Genomic DNA, 24,475 nt, shown 5'->3' with positions numbered 1-24,475 from the left:
TTAGTGATTCAGTCCATGTGCAGAACTGACTTGCATTGCTTCCCCGTGCTGCACAGAGGAGTGGGTTGCTGTGCATAAACGTTGTAGTGATGTCTAGGCTTCCAGAGTGCTACAAAGAGTTGTTCTCCTGGAGCACACACTTCACTTCCTTACTCTTCGTCAACTAATGAGATGCATACGCTCTGAAACAATACGTATCGGAATCGGAAACTGTAATAATTTCTTGCAGCGGTGTTGAGTGAAAAGCTCACTATGTTTCTCGTGAGATGTTCTTTGTTTACACTGTACACCTAGCCCAAAGGGTAATCATCAGAAACTACTCAGATGGTGAGCCAAAGAAAACATTAAATTGAAACAAGGAATACGGTGGGGCACAATTTATGCGTTAGAGTCCACCACCTAAACCAGATTTTGAACAGTCAGGCGTGCACAAGGTAGCACCGGACCAACAAGGAGTACTGAGACATTCCACGGCAAGGAAGTCAGCTTGAGCACTGCTCGATAGCGCTAACCAACGGCCTTCCAACTTGGAAGGCTCATGGATATAAGTGAACACAAGCTGCATTCCAAGGCAAGGTGGAATACTGGCTTGGTACGATAACGGGACGGTAAGACAATTGGACAATACGGAAGGCCGTTGGTTAGCGATATTGAGCAGTGCTCAAGCTCACTTCCTAGCCCCGGAATGTCCCCAGTCCTCCTTGTCAGTCAGGTGCTGCCTTGTGCCCGTCTGGTTGTTCAAAATCTGGTTTAGTTGGTGGTCTCTAACGCATAACTTGTGCCCTACCGTTTTCCTTGTGTCAATTTGGTAAGCAGCAACTTAAATATTTATCTACAACTTAGAGTCGTGTTGCTAGTGTCACGAGGTCGGCCAGAGAACGCATGTGGTGATGGTGGGATTAACCACCTGCGCCAATGTCAGCACCACAACTGAAACCGCAGTGACCAACCACACTTTAACCACAAAAGGTGACTTCTCTATTGACAACTGCAATGTAACACAGCTCTGACCTCATCAGGGTGACGTATTGCACAAACTGCGCTTTTTCAGATCTGATATCAGGGCCGGAGGCGGCTTCCGCGGAGCGGTGCAGCCGAAGGGCAATCCTTCAAGGGGGTCCGGGGTCCTCCCCCAAAGTTTTTTTTAATTTAAACGGCAAATCCTGCACTCTGGGCGACTCCCTGTACCAAATCATACATCGAAACTTTTTCTCCCCGGTTTTGGACGTTCCACGTGGACCGACTTTTGGGGGAGTTGGCGCCGGCCCTGGATATGGACAGTTGCACACTCTGGTATATGTACTCTTGATACCAGTTGTAAAAAAACTCACCTCGGTTACTAGTATATACTAGTATGTGAGCCCCAGCCAGCAGAAACCTGAACATGTGTAATTTTTTCAAAAATTATTTTTTCCCTCGAAATTGTTTCTACACTCTTAATCATTCAAGTTATCAAGTTTGGTGACAATCTGATAAGCGAAAGCATGGAAAATAGAGTTTGGAGTCACACAGGTCAAGATTCAGTACAGTTGGCGCAGCATCCATGCCTAGTGACTCCATGCAAGTTGATCCTACAGTTTCTGATTGTGATATGGAACAGGTACATGTAAGTAAATAGAATGCAAGTCAGGCTTGCCCTCTTGGTGCTGCAGGCATGAGTAGTTCAGAAGTGTGACGATATTCCGTATACATTACTACCTTCCTTACAACACCAGAGTGAAAAACGATGATTGGTGGCTGGCCTTCCAAATTGTGTTCAGGGACCTCTGCGCTGGCAGTTTGAGCGTTGTCTGAAAGCTTGCCATACTGATAGATGTACTGACCAATACCACTGACATCCACTCCCTTGCACACTTTCACTCACACCATGATTTCAGCATAATTGTATTTCAATGATATGAGCGAATACTCGCGTTTTGTAGCACGTGAAGATGTTGCCCCAAAGCGTTCGGCTGGTTTGAGTTTTTAGGGATCCCCTTTCTCAGCACAGGCAGCAGCCAGCTTGGCATCGTCTGGCAAGGTAGAGTACTGATAATACTACGCTTGCAGTCTCTGTTTTGCACCGTGAGAAGCCCTCCATCCGCGTCTGCAACATCATTGTTGTCGATGTAGAAATACGGATCGCTCAGCGGGTCGACATTCAGCTTCTCCTTGCAGTCGCTATTACTCCAGCACTGACTATCGTCGCCACCAGTATCCAGTGTCGATTTTATGAGGGCTCTTCGTTGCTATGCATATCAGACTCGCCACTGCTGGACAAACTCAGCGAGATCGCCACCAAAGAAATAATTCCGATCGCGAACTAACTTTCAGCGCCGCTTCGTACAGGGAGTCTCACGCTGACAACTCTGGACCTAAGCCTTTGTCGCGACACCTGTCGCCATCGCTGTGTCTAAACTCAACCTCCGTGTGACGAGCTCTCACCTAGCGCTAAAATCAATTGACCAGAAACATTTGAAGACACTTGAAACTCCTTTGACAACAAAGACACCCACTCGATCGAAAAAGAATCTTCAAAAGCCAGCTCACTGCGCATCACAAACTTTGACGTCACATTTTGATGATTGATATCAAGTACACAAGTGCTGGTTTTCGCTGGCCGGGGCTCATGTACTTCCTTGGCGTAACCGAAATTGTCGCTCATCTTCACGCAATGTAAACATGATGAGGTTCTTCATTCGAGTGATCGTTTAAAAAAATCAAGTGGAAGAACATTAGTACTGTACAGAAGAAGTGGTCCGAAAACAAATCTCGAGTCAAACTGTCCTGAAGACATTGGAACTCACGACCGAAGTTAGCTCTCACTTTCGCTGTCACACTCATCACTCGTCACTTTCCCATGTTGTACTGTTAATGTCAGGATGCACCTTTCTTCCAGGGCATTGGGTCAGGCAATTTCACTCGCGAGCAACATTCTCTACTTCTTTGCACGGGTAGGATTGGGCATATTTATGGCCTTGCCTGTCGCACTTTGCATGAGCTGTATGACTGCTGGTGTGATGGCTGTAGGTGTTTTTGCCCCTGCTCAACAAATTCCCCTTGTAGGTTGCAAAGAGAACCATCCACACGAATTTCATTTGCTCGATTGGATGCTAGTTCCTGCAAAGTTCAACGATGCTGATTAGCTTCTTCACATTTTCCTTTGTGACGAGGTCTGCGTCGGACTGCAAAGAAGCGAAGAAGGCAAGATCGTTGTAATGTAGGCAAGGGGACTCCGTTGACTGTGTCACCACCGCAATCTTGAAGCCGGCCTTCGCTCCATGGCGAGCCCAGTATTGTTGGTTGACTTTCACGGTGTGGGTTTTAGCCCCCATCGCGCTGGTAGTACAATGTCCCCCCCCCCCACCTTTCTGGTTTCCCTGAACCTCGCTTGAACCACTACATCTCCGTTCTCATTGCATCAAAACACCGTCCTTCTTGAGCAGCCCTTTGCGATACTCCGCGGCACTCACGACCACGCTCTCGATCACGTCAGTTTCGCCAGCCACGGTTGCGGTGCGTATGTTCGATTACTGTGCTTTGCGCTGCACTGTGAGCTGCCATAGCCCTACCTTGCCATCCAACTCGTACTGAACGCGTGGAGTTGGAGGAGCGCTTGCTTTCAAAGGTGTCGCTAAGCCTTTCAAACGGCCAACTACTGTAATTCAACAAATTTTCGCCGGTGGAAAACTTTCGCCGATCTCCAAAAAACACTTTTCGCCGCCACTAAACGTTCGCCGTGCGCGTGCAAGAGTCCAAAAAAAGTGATCGATGTTTCATGCACGAATGTAGTACAAAGGTACGCGTACTGTAAAACAACAGATTTTCGCAGGCGATTTAATTTCGCTGATTGGCATTGACAGGCCAAATCAGCGAAATTAAATTGCCAGCGAAAATTTGTTGATTTACAGTACTCAGGCCACACGCTGAGTTTCCCTACTTTAGTAGTTATATATTTCGATCCGTTCTGTGTGTGGATCGCTCTAGACAGATCGTTGTGTTTCGTGTGTGTGTGTGTGTGTGTGTCCTGTGTGTGTTTGTGCTGTGTGCTGTGTGCTATGTGTGTGTGTGTGTGTGTGTGTGTGTGTGTGTGTGTGTGTGTGTGTATGTGTATGTGTGTGTGTGTGTGTGTGTGTGTGTGTGTGTGTGTGTGTGTGTGTGTGTGTGTGTGTGTGTGTGTGTGTGTGTGTGTGTGTGTGTGTGTGTGTGTGTGTGTGTGTGTGTGTGTGTGTGTGTGTGTGTGTGTGTGTGTGTGTGTGTGTGTGTGTGTGTGTGTGTGTGTGTGTGTGTGTGTGTGTGTGTGCATGCATGTGTGCACATGTGCATGCGTGTGCGTGCACAAGTTGCTATGTTTAACACAGCTGTTCGCTACCATTGCTCCCGCGATGGGCATATCTGAGTCTGAGTCTGAGTGTGTGTGTGTGTGTGCAGGGTGTGCGTGATGTGTGCTGTGCTGTGCTATGCTGTGCTGTGTGTGTGTGTGTAAGTGTGTGTGTGTGTAGCATTATAGTAATAATGCAGATTAATATGTGCACGCGGCTGCATCGTGCTACCACTCAAACTATGCTGCTATGATCGCTAGCGCTTTTACTGCATGCTCATGCTTTGCTGCTGGCTACAGTCACGTGCACTGTACATCACGGTAACCATGCTCACATGGTACTCTATGCGTTGTGGCATTCTACGTGTCATTCAACGTGACACTCCGCGTGGCATTCCCTCATGCGCGACGCATGAACGTAGGCGACATGCTTCTCGGGCACTCCATGTGGCATGCTAAAGTCTGCCCAGTTATATATTTCGATCCATTCTGTGTGGATCATTCTTGTCAGATCGTTGTGTTTCGTGTGTGGGTGTGTGCTGTGTTTGTATGTGTATGTGTATGTGTATGTGCGTGTGTGTGTGTGTATGTGTATGTGTATGTGTGTGTGCTGTGTGCGCTGTGCGGTGTGAGTGTGTGTCGGGGGGGGGGGCAAAGACCAGGCTAAATAGTGGCAGGCAATGCTTCAGCCTTGCAAGCTGTTGAATGATGCAATCCCAGGACAAGTTGATATGGCTTTTGCTGTAGCATCGCCTCTGGCGATGGGCATCAAAAGGTCAAACAGTGTGTGTGTGTGTGTGTGTGTGTGTGTGTGTGTGTGTGTGTGTGTGTGTGTGTGTGTGTGTGTGTGTGTGTGCATGTGTGCGTATCCGTGCATGGGCACACGCGATCATGCGTGCGTGCATGCTTCTGTGGCAATGCACCCGGTGTGGACCTGGGTTTGGTGTTATTTTTGAGGAAATGATGGCCTCTGTGTTAAAATAACGGCAGACACAACTTGGTGCTTACCAACTACAGGAACAGTTGTTGTGTGTGCGCTGGTCTTGGCAGTATTATTACACTGTGCCTGTAATGTTGAATTCTTAGGACCAGTACAGGTGAATGGTGGTTGGTTGATATCCACAGTACAGGCAATGTTGATGGACTGGCCAGGTGTGTAGGTACTACCATCTAGTGATACTGTTCGTGTATTTGTACAAACACCAGCAGTACAATTGCTGGTAGCAGTGCCTGTCATTACCACATTGTTGACCATCAATGTCACTGTAGGTGCTGGGTATCCTTGACCGGTACAGTTGATGTTGTATAGAGTGTCGTTATACACTGACACTGGAGTTTCAAGTACCGGCGTTGTGGGAGGAACTGTACATAACAGAGCAAGACAACTATGAATTACGACCACAGTTAGACACAGGTGCCTAACCGCAGAAAAGTGGACAAGACCCTTAACCCACATCCCGCAACGACTTGTTTTGCACATTTGAACATTCTTCAACGGCTCTAACAACTTGGAAAGTCTACATCGATGGCATGCAAGCTGACAAATAGGATCGAAAACGGCCTGGAACGCCGGGTCAATCAAACCAAACAAGATTGCAAGAAAATGGAGCGAAACGAAGTTGGATTGTTCCAAGTAAACATATGACCTGCTCCAAAATGCTCCAAAACTCTTTTCGTTTTCTACATTAGATAAGATTGTGATCAACCAGGAACATGTTCAATGGCTGGATGTTAGTTTATGAAAGTTTTGTTTCTGATCAGTACAGGATTCCGCTAGGGCGAGGGTCTGGTAATAACAAGCTTTTACTGCAGTTCCGAAAATCCCATTATGTGTTGCGGTGAAAAATCATAATTATAACTGCGACCGCTGTACTTTCAAGACGTAACATGTTGTAATCGTCACAAGAAAGGCCATTCAATATGCACGCGTATATCGATCCAAGGAAGTGCACTCTTCTTACAACCAGTCCAGACACTCTTCAGTACATGTTTGTATACACAGCTTTATTTAGATATTTCCACAGTGGCAAAGAGGACCAAAGCGAGGGTTGGGTATACTATGACCAGAAAAACTTAGTGTTTCATAGAGTAGAAACCTATAGATTATAGAAATACTTGATGTATGGCAGATGAACCATTCATTAGCTGGCGCGAATGTGTACTCTCCCAGTTAGAAAATAGTATTCCCGACCACACTCTTACACCCTTTAGCAGTGCAGTGCAGTGCAGTGTGCCCTGATGATAGCATCACTACACAAGTATTCTTCGAATAGATTGCTTAGCTTGTTATCCCACTGCACCCTATGTGTGGCTTGTTATCCCACTGCACCCTATGTGTGGTTTGTTATCCCACTGCACCCTATGTGTGGTTTGTTATCTCACTGCACCCTATGTGTGGTTTGTTATCCCACTGCACCCTATGTGTGGTTTGTTATCCCACTGCCGCCCTATGTGTGGTTTGTTATCCCACTGCACCCTATGTGTGGTATACCTAAAATTAACTTAAGTGCCTTGCTGTACCTGGCGTCTTTGCTGAAATTAACAAATTTGATGTTACAACGAAATAGTAGTGTCGTACAGTATAGAAGTACGTCAAAAACATCCAGCACAAGTACACAGCTAGTTGGTCTGTATTGATACTTCCTACTTACCCACGACATGCAGTTGATAGGTCTGTCGTGCTGTCATCCAACCCGTTACATCCGATGTACAACTGTACAGTCCAGTGTAGCTTGAGTTGAGAGTGGAGTGTTGGGTAGTGTCCCATCCAACAATTGTACTGTCAGCGGTGCCACTCTGATCAAATGGTTGGGTATGTTCACCAACAACCACACCAGTGTTAGTGTTAGTCAGTTGAATAAGTGAACCAGTAGCCTGTCGAGCCAGGCAATATGGTAAATACAGTGTTCCAATCTGTGATGTACTTTGTCCAGTCAGGTAGTAAGTTGTGAACGCAGTACTGATACCTAGCCCACTAGCAGCCAAGAACAAAACTTGACCTGCACAGAAAAACACACACAATAATACCGATCATTCCAGTCTCTACACACAGAAAGAAGCTACAGCATTCAGTGAAGCAAATCTGTTGTAGTACGTTATTTTGTCTACGGTGTTGGTGCATGCGCGTGCTGCTGTGGTGTGAAAAGCAGCCTTTGCCTTAAGTTTGTCATGTCCAGTTGTGTTTCTTCGTCGTGTCAATACGTCTTAACCCTTTGCGGTGCATCAGTCATTTACGACTGATATTTTCTGGGGGTGGGTTGTATGCTCCCAGCGCTTGTGTACATCGTCTGAATGGGCTGAGATTTGGCACACACATAGTGGATACATAGGGGAACAAGCTGAAGGGGTAAAAGACCCGCGGTCCGTACTAAAAATATTGAGTTATCCTCGATCGTAGTCAGCGTTTTGACGCGCGGCGAAGCGCAGCGGAGCGCATCCTCTGCATACAAACTAAAGCCGCGTGCCCCATCTGACTGTATACTTGGGAAAAGAAACGATGTCTTGTTGCCGAAGTACAACACACTTGTTTCTTGTTGTTCGAAAATGGACGTGGAGCAAGCTCTCAATCTCTTACAGAACCTCGAGGCCGACGATGAGCCTCTGCCTGCTGAGAGCTCTGACTCTTCTGAAGGCGACTTCATGTCGTCGAGCGAAGAGGAAGAGCTGGACCGAGAGCTTGACGGCTATGTCAGTTCCGATGACGGATCAGCTGACGATCAGGTGGACGACGATGTTGGTGATGAGCCTGTTCCGTTGCAGGGCCAAGGACAACCAAGAGGCGGAGGGCGTGGTGTTCAGCAGGGTGGAAGAGGACAAGGACAGGCAGCCGTAGCGAGGGGTCATGGCGGTGGTGCAGGTCGTGGCGGTGGCGCAGGCCGCGGTGCTGGCGCAGGTCGCGGTGCTCGCGCAGGTCGCGCTGCTGGCGCAGGTCGCGGAGCTGGCGCAGGTCGTGGAAGAGGCCGAGGACGAGGTGCTGGACTTGGTTACGCACCGTTGTCGTCCATGGATGTCGTCGATGACGATGGACCTCAGCAGATTCCTGTGTTTCAGCCGTCCAGTGAACCTGGACTAAAACTGCCTCCTGGGTTTGTTGTCGACTCGGAGGCGAGTGTCTTCAAACTATTTTCACACCTGAAATAGTAGCAGACATTGTCAAGTTCACGAATTACTTGGAAACAAAGCGCTAGACATCTTTTCATCCTATTCCTTGTTCTTTTCTGATGCGAAAAATGTGCTCATGTGTATATAAAAGTTGAACGGTTGTGAAGTTACAGTGATTCTTGTCGGAGTGGGTAGAAATGTGAATTTTTGGCCAAATCATTGGCACCTCAAAGGGTTAATAAATCTAGTAATCTTGTCGTCCATTGTATATGTGTGGAGATGGCACTTGGTTGGGAGCAGGTGGAGAAAGTCCACATACAGTCAACTTTGCTTATAACGACACTCGGCGGGCATCAGAAAAGTGCCCCTATTCGCGAAGTGTCGTTATACCCGAAGTCTCATTATATGTGTCACAGTGGAATGGGACTTTGCTCTGGGCATGAAAATTATGTCGTTAATCGCGAATTGTCATTATATCCGCAGTCGTTATTCGCAAATTGTCGTTTTATCCGCAGTCGTTGTTAGCGAAGTTGACTGCACAACATTGGTGGCAGCAGTGGTGGAACTCTTGTATACTGCAACATCTGGATTCGTTCTGCGTGGCCTTCGCTCCCAGTTTCCGTTGTCATCGGTGCGAGCTCGCGCGCGCGCGCGCGTGCGTGCGTGTGTGTGGGGAGGGGGGAGGGGAGGGGGGGGGGGTGGTGTGGGTGGTGTGTGGCGTGTGTGGCGTGTGTGGCGTGTGTGGCGTGTGTGGTGTGTGTGGTGTGTGTGTGGTGTGTGTGGCGTTCGTGGTGTTCGTGGTGTGCGTGGTGTGTGTGTGTGTGTGTGTGTGTGTGTGTGTGTGTGTGTGTGTGTGTGTGTGCCAGCTGGTTCGGTTATGCCTGATTGTGCTGGGCCTGTTGCCGAGCCAACGGACTCGGCTGCTTGAAGGTGTAATGTTGTACCTGCCACCTTTGTTGGCTCCAGGGTTCATATACTTTCTATTTGAAGTATACCTGTTAACCCATTCACTGCTGAGCCCGAATATACTCGGGATTCAGAATGACGTCAGGACGCTGAGCCCGGATATATTCGGGCTGACAGGCTATCGTACTGTACTAACTTCTGTGTTTCAGCGTAGGGCTCAAAGAGACCCCAGAGTCTCTAGACACATCATAGGTAACGTATGTACTCGTGGACATCGCGTGCCGCGAACTTCGCCGTGCTCGGATCGCTCTTGCACGTGATTCGAAAGACTGAAATATTTTTTTGAAAAATGTTGAGTTTCGTCTTGCGTGGGACCACGTGTCCAAGATGTCAAGGAGAACACGCATCCTTTCTCTTGACGAGGCGATAAATGTTGTGGCCCTTGACCCCAACAGCGATGGGTAATCATGCAGTTTAGGGTCCCAAATTATTTCGCACTTTCCCAGTGTTCAGTGTACTGTCACACGCGTTTTCAGTGTACTTTCACATCATAAACTATATTTTCATGAAAACCGAGGACAGATCAGACTGGGTACTGCTGGTGAACACTGCGGAGCAGGGAGCCGAACGTGTTGTCTTCCGCGCGAACTCAGTGTCTCCACACGAACTCGCAGAGGTACGTCGGGAACAACTCTCGCGATGTGCCGAAGTTGCGCTTCAGGGAAAAAAAGAACCACCGCGAACGCTCCGGACATACAGTCGGCATCTCCAGCGAAACCCGTCGCTGCTCTCCTGCCGTCTAGTGAGGCCACATAGCGCCCCACACTTGGAACAAGGCATTTCGTTGCTGATAGAGCGCCGAGCGGCAAGGAACTCCAGTTGACCAAGTTGGGTTCTGGAAAAGATCGGCACTAGTGTGAACACCGTCCACTTCTCCATCAAAATCGCATGATCATTATAGAATGTGTGCCTGAGGGACAATGCGTATCGGCGCTCCGGGACGCCCAGCCATTACCACAAAGTCAAAGAAAAACTTCCATAAAGGAGACAAAACTTTGACAAAGGAAACAAAACTTTGACACGAGAAAAGAAGAAGCATAGTGAAAGTTTGAAACTCGGATGTTGAGCCATAAATAAATGTGGAAGAGAAAAAGACATATGGATACGAGTTAAGAGTAACTCTCCATCACTGTAACATGATACTATATACAGTCAGAAAGTGCAATAACTAGGCACAAAACTGACAGAGTACTGAAACATTCGACGTCCTGACACCTAGCTTTAACACATCTCCGTAGCGTAACCTTCCAAGTTGGAAGGCTGTCGGTTAGCGCTACGGAGATGTGTTAAAGCTAGGTGTCAGGACGTCGAATGTTTCAGTACTCTGTCAGTTTTGTGCCTAGTTATTGCACTTTCTGACTGTATATAGTATCATGTTACAGTGATGGAGAGTTACTCTTAACTCGTATCCATATGTCTTTTTCTCTTCCACATAGTGAAAGTACACATGTTTTCATGAAAATAAAGTTCATGACGTGAAAGTACACTGAAAACGCGTGTGACAGTACACTGAACACTGGGAAAGTGCGACATAATTTGGGACCCTAAACTGCATGATTACCCAGCGATGTTGAGCCAGATGTAGACAACCAGGATGACAGTTGGTACGCGGATGGGGACGCAGATGACGATATTGATGACGAACTTGACCTTGCTCAACACGCTGATGATGATGTCGCGGAAGCGGCCCCCGCACTCCAAGCTGATGCCAACGCAGGAGGTGCAGATACTTTAGAGCAATCGGAGAGATCACACAAGCCGGCTGTTGAAGCGCTGGTGGCAGGAGACTCGGGACAAGAAGGTAATTGTCAAAAGTGCAATTGTTGAAAAATTCAAAAAATTGAAATTTGAATTTAGTACAAATCGAATATTGCGTGACACTTGTAGCATGCTTGCCATCAGTCATGACGATTCCAGATGCTATGTACATGCTGAAAGTATATGTACCTCAGTAATTATTTGTGCAATGTTCATGGTCAATGCGATAATTTTGTACTAGTATTCAGAGCATCATGTGGTGTCAATTCGTATCTCTATAAATGTGCAATTGCATACCGGTATGCAGAACGAAGCACTAAAAATATACATAGATATTTTTTACTTGATATGCATGTGTGTGTGTGTGCGTGCGTGCATGCGTGTGCGCGCGCATGTGTGTGTGTGCGCGCATGCGTGTGTGTGCGCGCATGCGTGTGTGTGCGCGCATGCGTGTGTGCGCGCATGCGTGTGTGCGCGCATGCGTGTGTGCGCGCATGCGTGTGTGCGCGCATGCGTGTGTGCGCGCATGCGTGTGTGCGCGCATGCGTGTGTGCGCGCATGCGTGTGTGCGCGCATGCGTGTGTGTGTGTGTGTGTGCGTGTGTGCGCGCGCGCACGCGCATGTGTGTGTGTGTGCGCGCGCATGCGCACATGTGTGTGTTTGTGTGCCATTTCTTGTCTCTTAGGCATATGGTGTATGGATGACAATCACCCAGACATACCGGACTTCACGGCAGAAACAGGATTGAATGTCGAGCTTCCTGAGAGCGCCACACCGTACGACTTCGTCAAGCTCTTCTTCACGCCGGAACTCTGGGACTTGCTTGTGGTGGAGACAAACAGGTATGCCACACAGTACCTGGCAACGCGCAGTCAAGACCTTCCCCGGCACAGTCGTCTAAGGAAGTGGACACCAGTTACCGTGCCGGAAATGAAGATGTTCATGTCGCTCTACCTGCTGATGGGCATCATCGTAAAGCCGGAGATTGATATGTATTGGAGCACCAATCCAATGGTCCACACTCCTATCTACAGCTCATCGATGGCTCGGGACAGATGGTGCGCTATTCTATCGTTCTTTCACTTTGCGGATAACGAAACAGCCGACGCGGATGACAAGCTTGCTAAACTCCGTCCACTCATCACGTTGACCGTACGCCTCTTCGAGACTGTGTACACACCTTCCAAGCAGATCTCAATCGATGAGGAGCTTGTTGCCTGGAGAGGCCGTCTCCAGTTCCGTCAGTACATACCGTCCAAAAGAGCTCGCTTCGGTGTCAAGATTTTCGCACTCTGTGAATCGAGCGGCTACATGTCAAGCTACATCGTCTACGTTGGCAAGGATGATGCTACGTTCAGTCCTGAGCTTGTCAACAACCTTGGAAAGTCTGGTGCTGTTGTGGCAAGACTGATGGAACCTTTTGTCGACAAAGGATACCACCTCTATGTTGATAACTGGTATTCAAATGTGGACTTGGCACGGTATCTTGCTGACAAGGGAACGATGGTGTGCGGGACCATCAGATCCAACCGCCGTGGATTGCCGAAGCGCACCGTTGCGTACAAGGGCCTGAAGAAAGGCGAGTTTGTGTTCCGGAGCTGGAACGGCATCATCTTTGTGAAGCTCTCCGACACAAAGGTTGTCCACTTCCTTTCCACCCTTCACTCTGCTGAAGTCGTGGACACTGGGAAGCGCGACTTGCACCGCCTCCCGATTCGCAAGCTGGCGCTAGTACACGACTACAATCTGTTCATGGGCGGTGTCGATAGAAATGATGAAATGCTTTCTTTCTACACCTGTGCCAGGAAAACCCAGAAGTGGTACAAGAAGCTTGCCGCCCATCTGCTGGAGGAGTGCATGCTCAACGCATTTGTGCTGCACAAGAAGTTTGCCACGACACCAAGGAAACACACCGACTTCATTACCATCGCATTGCAGGCCATGCTCCAGGATGGGAAGAGCGGGTGCACTGCTGCTGCTGCTGCTGCTCCAGCTACACCTGTGCCACGTACCGTCATGATGGCCGCGCATATGCCAGCTTGCATTCCTCCCACCGCAAAGAAGGCAACGCCGACAAGAGTTTGCCGGTACTGTTCGAAGACGAAGGGTGTGCGGAAGGAGTCACGCTATTGCTGTTTGCAGTGCCCCAATCAGCCTGGCCTGTGTGCTGCACCATGCTTTTCTCTTTGGCACCAGTGAGCTTCTGCCAATGTAAGTATATAATTATAATCGGATGGAGCCTGTTGGAGTGCGCATCCTAGATGAGCTGGAGCTGTTAGCCAGTTAGTTGTAGAACGTCAGTACCGTCGGTCAGTGTCGTGGAATGTTATCACATGAGCTGATTGTTTAGTAACTGGTGGTGTCAGTGGACATTATAGTGTAACTTGTAGTTTCTTGGTCCTTTTTCTTTACTATAAATTTATATATCTCCAATATGGACTCTGGTCGCCTGCAGAATTGAAATTATCATTGTTCTGAAGAGCTAGTGCCTTCGCTGTTTTTCTTCAATACTCTGGTTGTATATAATAATATATTTTTTGCACGATCTAGCTAGTTCTCCTGTTCTCCTGTTGTGCTGTACCTATTAGACTGATGGTGGACTTGCTTCCACTTGTGTATTGTTTGCTCTGCTGCTGGAACAGTACAGGTGAACTCGAATATCTGTATTTGCCGTCCCTTGCCGCATTACGCCTGCATCATTGTTTCCTTGTCCGCAAACGCTGGTGATGTATCTTCTTCATTAGTGCTAAGTAGGGCACAAAGAAGGCTCTTGCTACATCAATACATTCTGCTCCTAGTAAAACCTGTGCTCGCAGTCGAACAGTGTACCGAAAAATGTTTTTGGGCAACCTAGACTAAAATCCATGTTGAAATAGGTGAAATGCGCAAAATTTGATTTTTTTATATAGGCTCTGGGAGACTGAGTTTTTGGTTCAGGTTCCTTCCAGCGTTGTTTTCTGTCCATAAGATGACCCTGCTACACAGAACAACAAACTAAATAGTCAAATTAGGCAATTCAGATTTTGCCGAAAATGTATGCAGAGGATGGGTGCATATCCCTATAGCGCTAAATGGGTTAACCATGAACTGCTTCTGGCTAGATTAACTCTTGTGTAATCAATGGTGCTAGTGAAGCTTTTATCAGATCCACTCTGATTCAGCCACCCACACTACAGTCCATTTCAAAACTATAGACGCGTAGTGTTTTTGAAATACCTCAAATTTGGCTGGAACGTTTTGAGAATAGTTTTCGGAATATTGCTCAGGTCCGCTCCACAATTACTCTCATAATAGTTTCTAAACGATTGGATAACAGACGCCCAATTTGGAAAAATCTATGCACAAGGTGATCACAGATTTGATGTGGTATAGATGCTGGCATAACGGTTTTTGCCTAGGTACGCGTCTATAGTTTTGAAATGGACTGTAGTAGCAAGTATTACCTTCACTGGGGGCAGGGGTAACTGCAGTCGGATCCAAGGACGGATACCCTGATGCAGTCAATCCTCTTTCTGCACCCTGTCCTCACCCACTTACTGAGGTGTGGAGAGCCCATAAGTGAGATCATTTTCAAGTCCACCAAGAGTTTTGGAGATTTCAGGGGGTGTCGGCCGTTGGGCGGTTCAATAGCCAATTGAGTCATCTTTCCAAGATTCCTTTTGAGTCTCCCTCCCCTCTCCCGGGGAGACACACGTGACCAGTTTTGGCAGTGAGCAACAAGTAAAAGTACAAGTACAAGTGTGTGTGGTGTGTGTGGTGTGCGTGGTGTGTGTGGTGTGTGTGTGTGTGTGTATGTGTGTGTGTGTGTGTGTGTGTGTGTGTGTGTGCATGTGTGTGTGTGTGTGTGTGTGTGTGAGTGCGAGTGCGTGTGAGTGTGTAAATTTGTATTTAAATTTATGGATTCTCCACAGGTCTTAGCCTAAATCGAGGGAGTCTCCGTCAACAGCTTATGAAGAAGAAGCTGAAGAGAGAATTAAAAATAACTTTGCTTGCGATAAGCAAACTGGCTGTCGGGCAATAGCTGGTGTGTCTCCAGATAGGCAGTGAGCTGTCTCTTAACCATTGTCTCCAGAATACAGGAGATAATGGGGAGGAGAGACACAGGACGATAGTTCTGGGGCAGGGTTGGGTCGCCACTCTTAAATAGGGGACTGACATGTGACACTTTGAAGGTTGGCGGAACCTGTCCAGTTCTAAGAGACAAATTGATAATGCTGGTGAGATTCGGTGCAAGCACAGAGGCATGTTGCTTGAGCAGGAAACCGGGAATCCCATCACTGCCCGTGGCTTTGCTTGCATCCACTGATTTCAGGCATGACTCGACATCTGTCACTGTTACAGGCTGGAATACATTTAAGCTGCATTTAAGCTGCATTGGAGGCTTGGGCCCAACGCCAGCTGGAGATGGGGTGGACGTGTTGGATCATTCACTACTCCGCCAAACACTCCACTTAGCTCTGGCAAAGGCGCTTGAGGGATTTGCGATTTCTTCCTTCTGCCGGTGACAGTATTTAGTACCCTCCAGGGTTTTCTCTGGTTGGTAGTTTGGCTTTGGGTGGTAAATTACTGGTTGCGCAGTTTCCTGTCAAGCTTCCTAGCCACAGAACGAGCTGATTTATGTTCCTCGCGTAATCTTGCATTACCCTGGTCCCGCATCAACTTCCGGTGTAAGCCATTACGCTGCCGTACAGCCACAACTAGTTCATTTGTCAGCCATGGGCATGGGAGACGTCGATGAGCACGCTGAGCAACTAGAGGCGCATGGTGGTCTAATGGTGATAGAAGAGACTCAGTGAAAGATGTAATCATGTTCTCCAAGTTGCCATTGTCAGGAAATGCATGCTGATTGCGCTGGACATCCTCGCTCAAGCGGTCCCAGTCAACTTTCCCTTGCTCTTGTTGGTCGCGTTATGGCCGACTGCCTTCGCTGCCACCATTGAATGCGTTGTTGATCCAGATTTATTAACGATCTCCGTCAGGGAGGAAACTAAACGGGCAAGGTCATCGATTTTACTATTTAATCTTTTCTCTTGATCGGCGGCAAGACTACGCTCCCATTCCATTTCTTCGAGGATTTCGAAAAAATGACTTGCACATGCTGAGCAAGACTGACGGAAAGAATCTCTGCGCACGTGGTCTGGAACACCAAAATGATCATCCACTGTGATATCACCACATACATTTGTGTCCATCGTGCTAAGCCAGCCCCTGAGGGGCAAAACTGCAAGATTTACTGAATACAAGCGGAGCCCAAAAATGGCAAACCGCCCCCTGCAGCTACTATGTCCCTGTGTGTGTGTGTGTGTGTGTATGTGTGTGTATGTGTGTGCATGTGTGTGTGTGCGTGTGTGTGTGTGCATGTGTGCGTGCGTCTTTTTGTCAATTCAAGACAAGATTGCACATCGGCGGTTGGAGTGGTTGGGGCATGTGGCGCGGATGCCGGACAACCGCATCCCGAAACAGGTACTGTTTGGCTCCTTCTTGCAGCGTCGCCCAGCACATGGCCAACGCTGCAGATGGAAGGACTGTGCTGTCCGGGATCTACATGCCCGTGGCATAGAGGCATCATGGTATGATGTTGCATGTGAGTCCCGCTCGGAGTGGCGCAGCACCTACCAAGAGTCTGACAATGCGCCTGAGCCTCCGCCCCGAGTGGTATGTACGGTATGCGAACGGGATTTTGCACGGAAAGGAGACATGGCTCGGCATAAGTGTCTGGAGGAGTGTGCGCGGCCTGTGTCTGAGCAGCAGGGCGCCAGTCAGTTCGGGCGGTGTGGGCAGTGGCTGAGAAGCCGCGGTGGCTTGGTCCGGCATGTGTGTGCCTCAACGGTGGATGCCACAGTGCCACCTGGAGCTACCGGAACGTCGGCACCGGAGGAGGGATGTTGTGCCCCGCATTGTGACAGGTGTGGTCGCTGCTTTCGCGGTGTCCGGGGACGGGGCAAGGGTGGCGAGGGTGGCGCACAGACCAACAGCAGAGGAGCGCTCAGCGTTCCAGCATGTGTGCATATGCGGCAAGCGGATGTGCACCTGGAGCGTCATCGGGCGTCGTGTCCTCTCTCTCTCTCTCTCTCTCTTCTCAAGTTTCCCAGTGATGGGATCACGTGACCCTTTGGCGGCAGTGACTCTACAGGACAGGTATGTGTGTGTGTGCATGTGTGTGTGTGTGTGCATGCATGCGCGGTGTGTGTGTGTGTGTGTGTGCGTGCACACACGCCTTGTCGAGCTAATGTGTGTGGTGTGGTCGGAGGGCAGTGTTGTCGCTGACTTGGCGTGATGCAGTTATCGTACCCATCCCCAAGAAGGGCGACTAACACCAGTGCGACAATTGGAGAGGGATCAGTTTGTTGGACGTTGTCGGCAAGCTTTTTGCCTGCGCCATCCATGACCGCCTGCAGACTATCGCCGAGTCTATCCTTCCCGACTCAGTGCGGTTTCCGTAGGGGTTGTGACTGCATGGATATGGTCCATGTTGCTCGCCAGTTGGTGGAGAAATCCGTTGAGCATGATGTGCCACTCTACGCGCTGTTTGTCGACCTGAGGAAGACATATGACTCGATCCCGAAGCCGGCGCTATGGGCCCTCCTGTAAAAGCTTGGCGTCCAACCCACAATGCGTCATCATGTCACTGTATGAGTCCATGCAGGTGAAAGTGTGCGTGGGTGGCGGCCTCACATCCAACATCAACGTCAACAACGGCCTGCAGCCCCTGTCCTGTTAAATTTGTACTTCTCGGCGGTAGTTGCCCACTGGCGACCTTTGTGCCCGGACGCAGGTGTCGAGCTGCGGTACAAAATTGGAAGAAAGCTTGTTGGTGACCGAACTGCCAAGTCACGTCTGCAGCATCTCACTGTAACGGAGTCGCAGTTCGCTGGTGATGCTGCACTATACGCCACGTCCAAGGCATCCTTTGATCGGTGTTCGGAGACGTTTGTGGCCTGTGCTTCTGGTTCGGGACTGACCGTCAGCTTGACAAAGACCAAAGCTATATCAATCAATACTCCCACCAGTGTTGTGAACCCTCTGGTTCTCTAAAGTGTCAGGAACGAACGACCACACGGCACGAGGGAAACTATTTATTCTCAACCGTATACTGACTTCGATCGACTAACAATAAATGAACAATGAATGAATAACTAACACTAAAACCACCAGGTAGTTATAGCGGGAAAATGACAACGTATATGAGAAAAGCATACACATACAACACACAATTACAGCGCACACAGCGAACCGCACATAGCGCATGTAGCGTATGCCACGTCGTAAACATCAGCGGCACGTCAGAGTAGAGATACAACTGCATTGAAACGAATACAATGTCACAAGCGAGAAGGCATTTCACTCTCGAGAACTAGTGGTTTCGCAACATTCTCCCCACCAAAGGGCTTCTCACCGCCGTACAACAACTCACAAGTCAAACAATTTGCGCGCTAACTACGCGTCATCTACTGCTGCGGTGGTGGCCATGGTAGAATAATTATCACTAATGCCCACCACTTCGGCCAACTCGATTTCGCGAAGCTTGCCGCTGTGGGCTGTCGCACACGACACTGTCACCGATCCACTTCGACATGGGGCGGACACTGGACCCTAACACACAACCGATACTGTCACCATGCTCGCCCATGTGGGCTGTCACTAACGACACGGTCACCGGTAAACTGCTTCGACCCGGGGCACGCGCGGAACCAGAGAACACACATCCGATCTCTGTGTTCCACACAGTTTCGCCGTTGACCTCTTACGGGCTAACCAGTAATCGCCCTTCTCATTTCCTTAGCTTCCTGCGCCTTGCGCCTCTACGTCTTGCTCCTCTACGATTTGCGCTTCTACGCCTTGCGCTTCTACGTCTTGCGCCTCTAAGACTTGAGCCTCTACGTCTTGAGCCTCTACGTCTTGCGCCTCTATGTCTTGCGCCTCTACATCGCTCGGCCGAGACTCCAGCTGCTTCTGAGCGTCTCCGAACGATGTCGCCATGCTCTGCACCAATGCAGTGGGCCTTGGATCTGATCCTCTCACTGGCTTCAAATACTCCTCTGAACGCTGCTTGTCTGTAAGCATAGTCTTCCATGCCTTTTCCGGCAAGGCAAGCAAATCTCGCTTTGCCTCCTCATATGTACTGATGGCAATGCGCTCGTTCATCTTCTTGAGTTCTGTGCGGAGCGCACCCTCTTGCCGTCTAGCACTGCGCTTTTCAAGCTCCTCGCACTGTCGGAGCCTCTTCTTCACATGTTCCCTCAACTCATCGCCTTCCAATCCTAACAGAATTCCATTGGCGATAAAGCGGGCTTCAATGATCCATAGTTCCTGTGCCATGCTCGCTTCGTATCCTGGCGTGGTCGCCAAATGTTGCGAACCCTCTGGTTCTCTAAAGTGTCAGGAACGAACGACCACACGGCACGAGGACAGCTATTTATTCTCAACAGTATATTGACTTCGATCGACTTACAATAAATGAACAATGAATGCGGGAAAATGACAGCGTATATGAGAAAAGCATACACATACAGCATACAACTACAGCGCACACCGCAAACCGCACATAGCGCGTGTAGCGTATGCCACGTCGTAAACATCAGCGGTACGTCGGAGTAGAGATACAACTGCAATGAAACAAACACAATGTCACAAGCGAGAAGGCCTTTCACTCTCGAGAACTTGTAGTTTCGCAACAACCAGTGTGCCGGTTCATCTCGGGAATGGAACCATCGACGCCGTTGACCAATTCACAGCCGTGTGTGTGTGTGTGTGTGTGTGTGTGTGTGTGTGTGTGTGTGTGTGTGTGTGTGTGTGTGTGTGTGTGTGTGTGTGTGTGTGTGTGTGTGTGTGTGTGTGTGTGTGTGTGTGTGTGTGTGTGTGTGTGTGTGTGTGTGTGTGTGTGTGTGTGTGTGTGTGTGTGTGTGTGTGTGTGCATAAGGCGTATTTTTTCTGTCAGCCGCCAATACCTATGAATTATCCTCAAGAAGGCAGGTGTCCCTGAGCGCCTCATCAACATCATACGCTCCTTCCACACTAATATGACAGGAACGTTGAAGATCCCGAGAGTTGATGCGCGACCGTTTTCCGCAGTGGCATTGTGCTGTTGCTGACATTCCTGGCATTGGTATTCCTGTGGCATCAAATCCTGGAGGCAGTCTTCTATTCAGTCTGAAGTCAACAGACAAGAGCAAGGTCCATCGCGAGTGTCAATTAGCCGATAACTCTGCTTGGCACTGCTGGCTACCACTCATGATGGTGCACCGCAGGCCCTTGACCTATTCATACATGCAGCGTCTTCTTTCAGCTTGACAGTCAACCTGGACAAGACAAAGGTGATGGCTGCTGGATATGGACTCACGGAAGCTGACCGGCTGCCCCTGCATGTGGTGGGTGAGGTGGTCGAGTGTGTAGATAGTTTTCGTTATCTTGGCTCTCTCCTTCACACGAATGGCCGATCCACCCCGGATATCAGCTTGCGCATTTTCAGTGCATCACATGTATTTGGAGCAATGCGCCAGCCGGTTTTTAATGACAGCAACCTTTCCCTTACTACGAAGCGCCGTGTGTACGAGGCATGCGTGTTGTCTCTGGTTCTGTACTGTGCTGAGTGATGGGTGCCGTTGAAGCCCAACCTTGATGCACTATGCTCTTTTTATCTGCGCTGCATCCGTTCCGTAGTGGGTATCAGCCAGCGGAATGTCTGGGACGAACGACTGAACAGAGTTGATGTTCTGGCGCAATGGAACCCTCTGAAAGCCGGAGACATCCCCTGCCTGCTGGCGCGCACCCCATGGAGTGGCTTGGGCATGTTGTGCGAATGTATGAAGTGCGTGCCCCGTGTCAGCTACTGTTTGGCGCCCTACATCCTGTCTGTTCGATGTGCGGCCCGAGGAAAAGGTGGCGCGATGCTTTGCGAAAGGATCTGGCAGTGTTGGCCATCGACAAATGGTGCGACTTGGCTGAGGATAGACGAGAATTGCGGCCCGCTTACAATGTTCTGTCCCCGCCCGAACCCGTTTGTACGCCCCTGTGGGAACCGTGTGCCAAGTGTGGTCGTCTCTTCTCCAGGAGTGGTTGGCCTCATCACAAATGCCTCGGTGAGCGCCGCAAACCTGTATCAGAACAGAGAGGTAGCCGACAATGCTCTGCCTGCCAGCGCTGGTTCCGCAGTGCCGGAGGTTTGGCGGTCCACAAGTGACCCATCTCCCAGACGCTGCCCACGACATCATCTCAGGCTCCGCGCCGAGCAGCGATGTCCACCATTGCTGCTCACCCGACTCCTCCGTCGCTGCGTGTCCGGCTGGCTCTGTTATGTTGCAAGGGTCACTGTGGAGCCTGTGGTCGGTGCTGTCGCTCTTCTCATGGCATCCAGATCCATAGCTGCCGGAGTTGGCTCTCTCGTGGTGCCAATTGAACATGCTCCCTGACCTCTCAGCGTACCCGACTTTCCATATTGTCGGCCCCGCAAGGGGACACGTGACCGTAATGGCAGTGCTTACCAGGACCAGGTGTTTGTGTGTGTATGTGTTTGTATGTATGTGTATATGTGTGTGTGTGTGTGCGTGTGCGTGTGTGTATGTATTTGTGTGTATATACAAGAGAGAGTTTGGAAGCTTTGTCACAACTCCGAGTTTCACGTATCTCTACGATCATCAGGCAACTGATGGATCCAAAACGGGCAGCCAGAACATAAGGGGGAGCAAGGTGGGAAATCCCGAGGGGTGTCATAGGCGACGCGTATCATAGCGCAAGAGTCAGGTGCAGGCGTGAAGTTGCCAAGTCTTCAGACTTGGGGCTATGCAGCAGTAGTTCCGGCATGAATGATATAGAATAGAGCTGGGGGCAAATGCCAAATCCACACATGCCCACACCACAACACAAACATACACCCACACTCTCTCCCTTTTCTCACATACACATACACTCACACGCGCGTCCGCACACACATTCTCTAAATCTCTCTCTCTCACACACACACACACACACACACACACACACATTCATTCTCTATATCTCACACATGCACACGCACACACACATTCATTCTCTATATCACACACACACACACACACGCATTCTCCAAATCTCACACACACATTCTCTAAATCTTACATACACACACACATTCTCCAAATCTCACACAAACATTCTGTCTCTCTCTCTCTCTCTCTCTCTCTCTCACACACACACACATACACACGGCCACAATACTCATCCTTTCATTCTCACACCTACCGCACACATACTTGCACCCGCACTTATCCAATCACCTACACGCACTCTCTTTCTCACGAATGCACACAAACACACACACACACACACACATGCGCGCTCACACTCACACACACACGCACACACACACACACACACACACACTTGGCAGCGGGACTACCAGCTAGATTCACTTGACCTTGCGCGCAAAGTTACAGAAGTAGAACTTGTTTTCATGACGGCACTTGGACACAAGCTCTGACCTCTTGTTGAGGGAACGGGTCTTGTTGGCCCAGGCAATCTCCAGCTTCTCGGCCAGACACAGGTTGCAGCACTTCGAGATGTTAGAGTATGGTGCGGCTCTCCTCACAACGGACCACCTTCAGTCTCCAGATGTGTCTGGACAGTCTCGTTGAGGTCTCGTGCTTCTTGTGGCGAATAGTATGTTGATGACCATTGAATCGTGTCTTGAATGTCCCTTCCGTTAATCCAGTGTACTCCTTCATGTCGCTGCCGGTTACATGTGCCCTGTACACAATGCTCGATGCTAGACAGTTTCCTTCCAAGGGGCAATCATTTTTGACACGGCAGTTGCAGGTTCTCACGTCCTTGGTCTTATTCTGGTGGTCGCTGCGGAGGATACTATTGTTGTGTTGCTTGATGATGGTGGCGACATTTGGCATGCAACTGTAACTGAACTTTAGCGTGTTCCGGTTAAATATCTTGTATAATTTGCAACCCTTGTGGAAGTGCTTGCTGACGAGTTGCAGGAATCGCTGACCAATGTTCGTGGACACATTCTTACTGAACGGTGGGTTAAACCATGTGATATTCCGGTGTCTCTTCCTTTGTCTCTTCCTTTTCCCACTCTTCCGTTCCTCCAAGAACTGGACGGTCTCATTGTACCCGCTGTCTCTGAGCGCATTGTTGTACATTTGAGATGCGTCCTGGAATGTCTCCTCATCCGTTGATATGTCCGTTAGTCGTCGGCTGATGGAAGAGGGCAAGTTCTGGATGATGATTGGTGGGTGGTTGGATTTGTGATGGACATACAGTGGCCGGTCGTTGGGTTTCCGATATGGACGGTATTTGCCAGTGCGTAGGTCCAGCGTGATGTCTAGGAAGTCGACTGATTTCAGGTTTGCCTGGATGGTAATTTTTAGTCCTAGGCTGTTGAAAACTTTGGTCATGTCCTTTCTGATCTTGTCCACTTCCGGTCCCGATACGTTCCGGAACACTGCCAGCCCATCGTCGCGGTATAGTCCAATGTCACTGCCGTTGTACACCTCGGATAGTTTGGCCAGGGCCAGCGTGCCGACCAACTCACAGACTTCAGCACCGTCATAGCACCCCATCGTCACATCGAATACTCCGCTTCCCTTCTTCAACCACTCTTTCCCGAGGCCGAATAGCAGGGATTTCTTCCGAGATAGACGGGTAGAACTCCACGACATCAAAACATACAAAAACGCAGTTTTGCTTTTCCTCCAGCCCCTCGAACCAGTCGATCACGGCGGATGTGTTCTTCCAGGCATTTGTTGGCAGTTGGCGCCGGATATCCTGGACTATCCTTTCCAGGATCGCCTTTGATACTTTTCCGACCTCGCTCTTCGCCGGATTGATGAGGCGGCATGGGAGGTTGTCGTTAAAGTTGTCTTTGTGGTCTTTTAGAGTCACGTACGCGTCCTTTTTGCCATACAATCCATTCTCTCGTCCAATCCACGCGCATTGGCTATATTCCTAGCCTCCACATTTGTGTGTATATATGTATTTGTGTGTATTTGTGTGTATATGTGTGTGTGTGGTGCTCCTGCTCTTGTAGCAGTTGAGCACTCTTGCGTGGGGTAGTGCCTTTGCTGTTTGCGTTATGCAGAGCTCACTGACTTGTCAGTTTGAGCACTCTGGCAAGGTACATTCGGGCCTGATTGGAAATTTTTATTTCCATTGCTATCAGGTTCGGCCTCATTTTCTCTGTGCTGCGCTGATGAGTTCAAAAAAAACGAAACAGCATGCTGTCCGCAGATTGAGTATGTATGTATGTATGTATGTACCGTAAAGTATTGTATAAAAGCCGCGGCTTCTAGGACTTTCTTGGTGAAATGTTGCAGGCTTCTACTATAAGACAGGCTTCTATACAAGACAGGTATTTCTATGTAT

General features: G+C 49.2%; 1 protein-coding gene across 4 annotated transcripts in view; it reads right to left on the bottom strand.

Annotated features, from left to right (window-relative positions):
- LOC135812625 (uncharacterized) overlaps positions 1-24,475 on the bottom strand; it is an 81,379-nt gene that overhangs the window by 23,496 nt on the left and 33,408 nt on the right. For all 4 annotated transcript variants that reach the window (XM_065325923.1, XM_065325924.1, XM_065325925.1 and 1 more), the window contains 2 exons: positions 6,952-7,299; positions 5,309-5,662 (listed from right to left, as the gene is read on the bottom strand). In XM_065325923.1, the coding sequence (XP_065181995.1) occupies positions 5,309-5,662; positions 6,952-7,299 (702 nt within the window). The remainder of the gene's footprint in view (positions 1-5,308; positions 5,663-6,951; positions 7,300-24,475) is intronic.

This window comes from Sycon ciliatum, chromosome 3 (assembly GCF_964019385.1).
Source record: "Sycon ciliatum chromosome 3, ocSycCili1.1, whole genome shotgun sequence".
Taxonomy (NCBI): Eukaryota; Metazoa; Porifera; class Calcarea; order Leucosolenida; family Sycettidae; genus Sycon; species Sycon ciliatum.
Note: the sequence above shows the minus strand (reverse complement) of the source record. Positions and strands in the feature narration are given on the sequence as shown.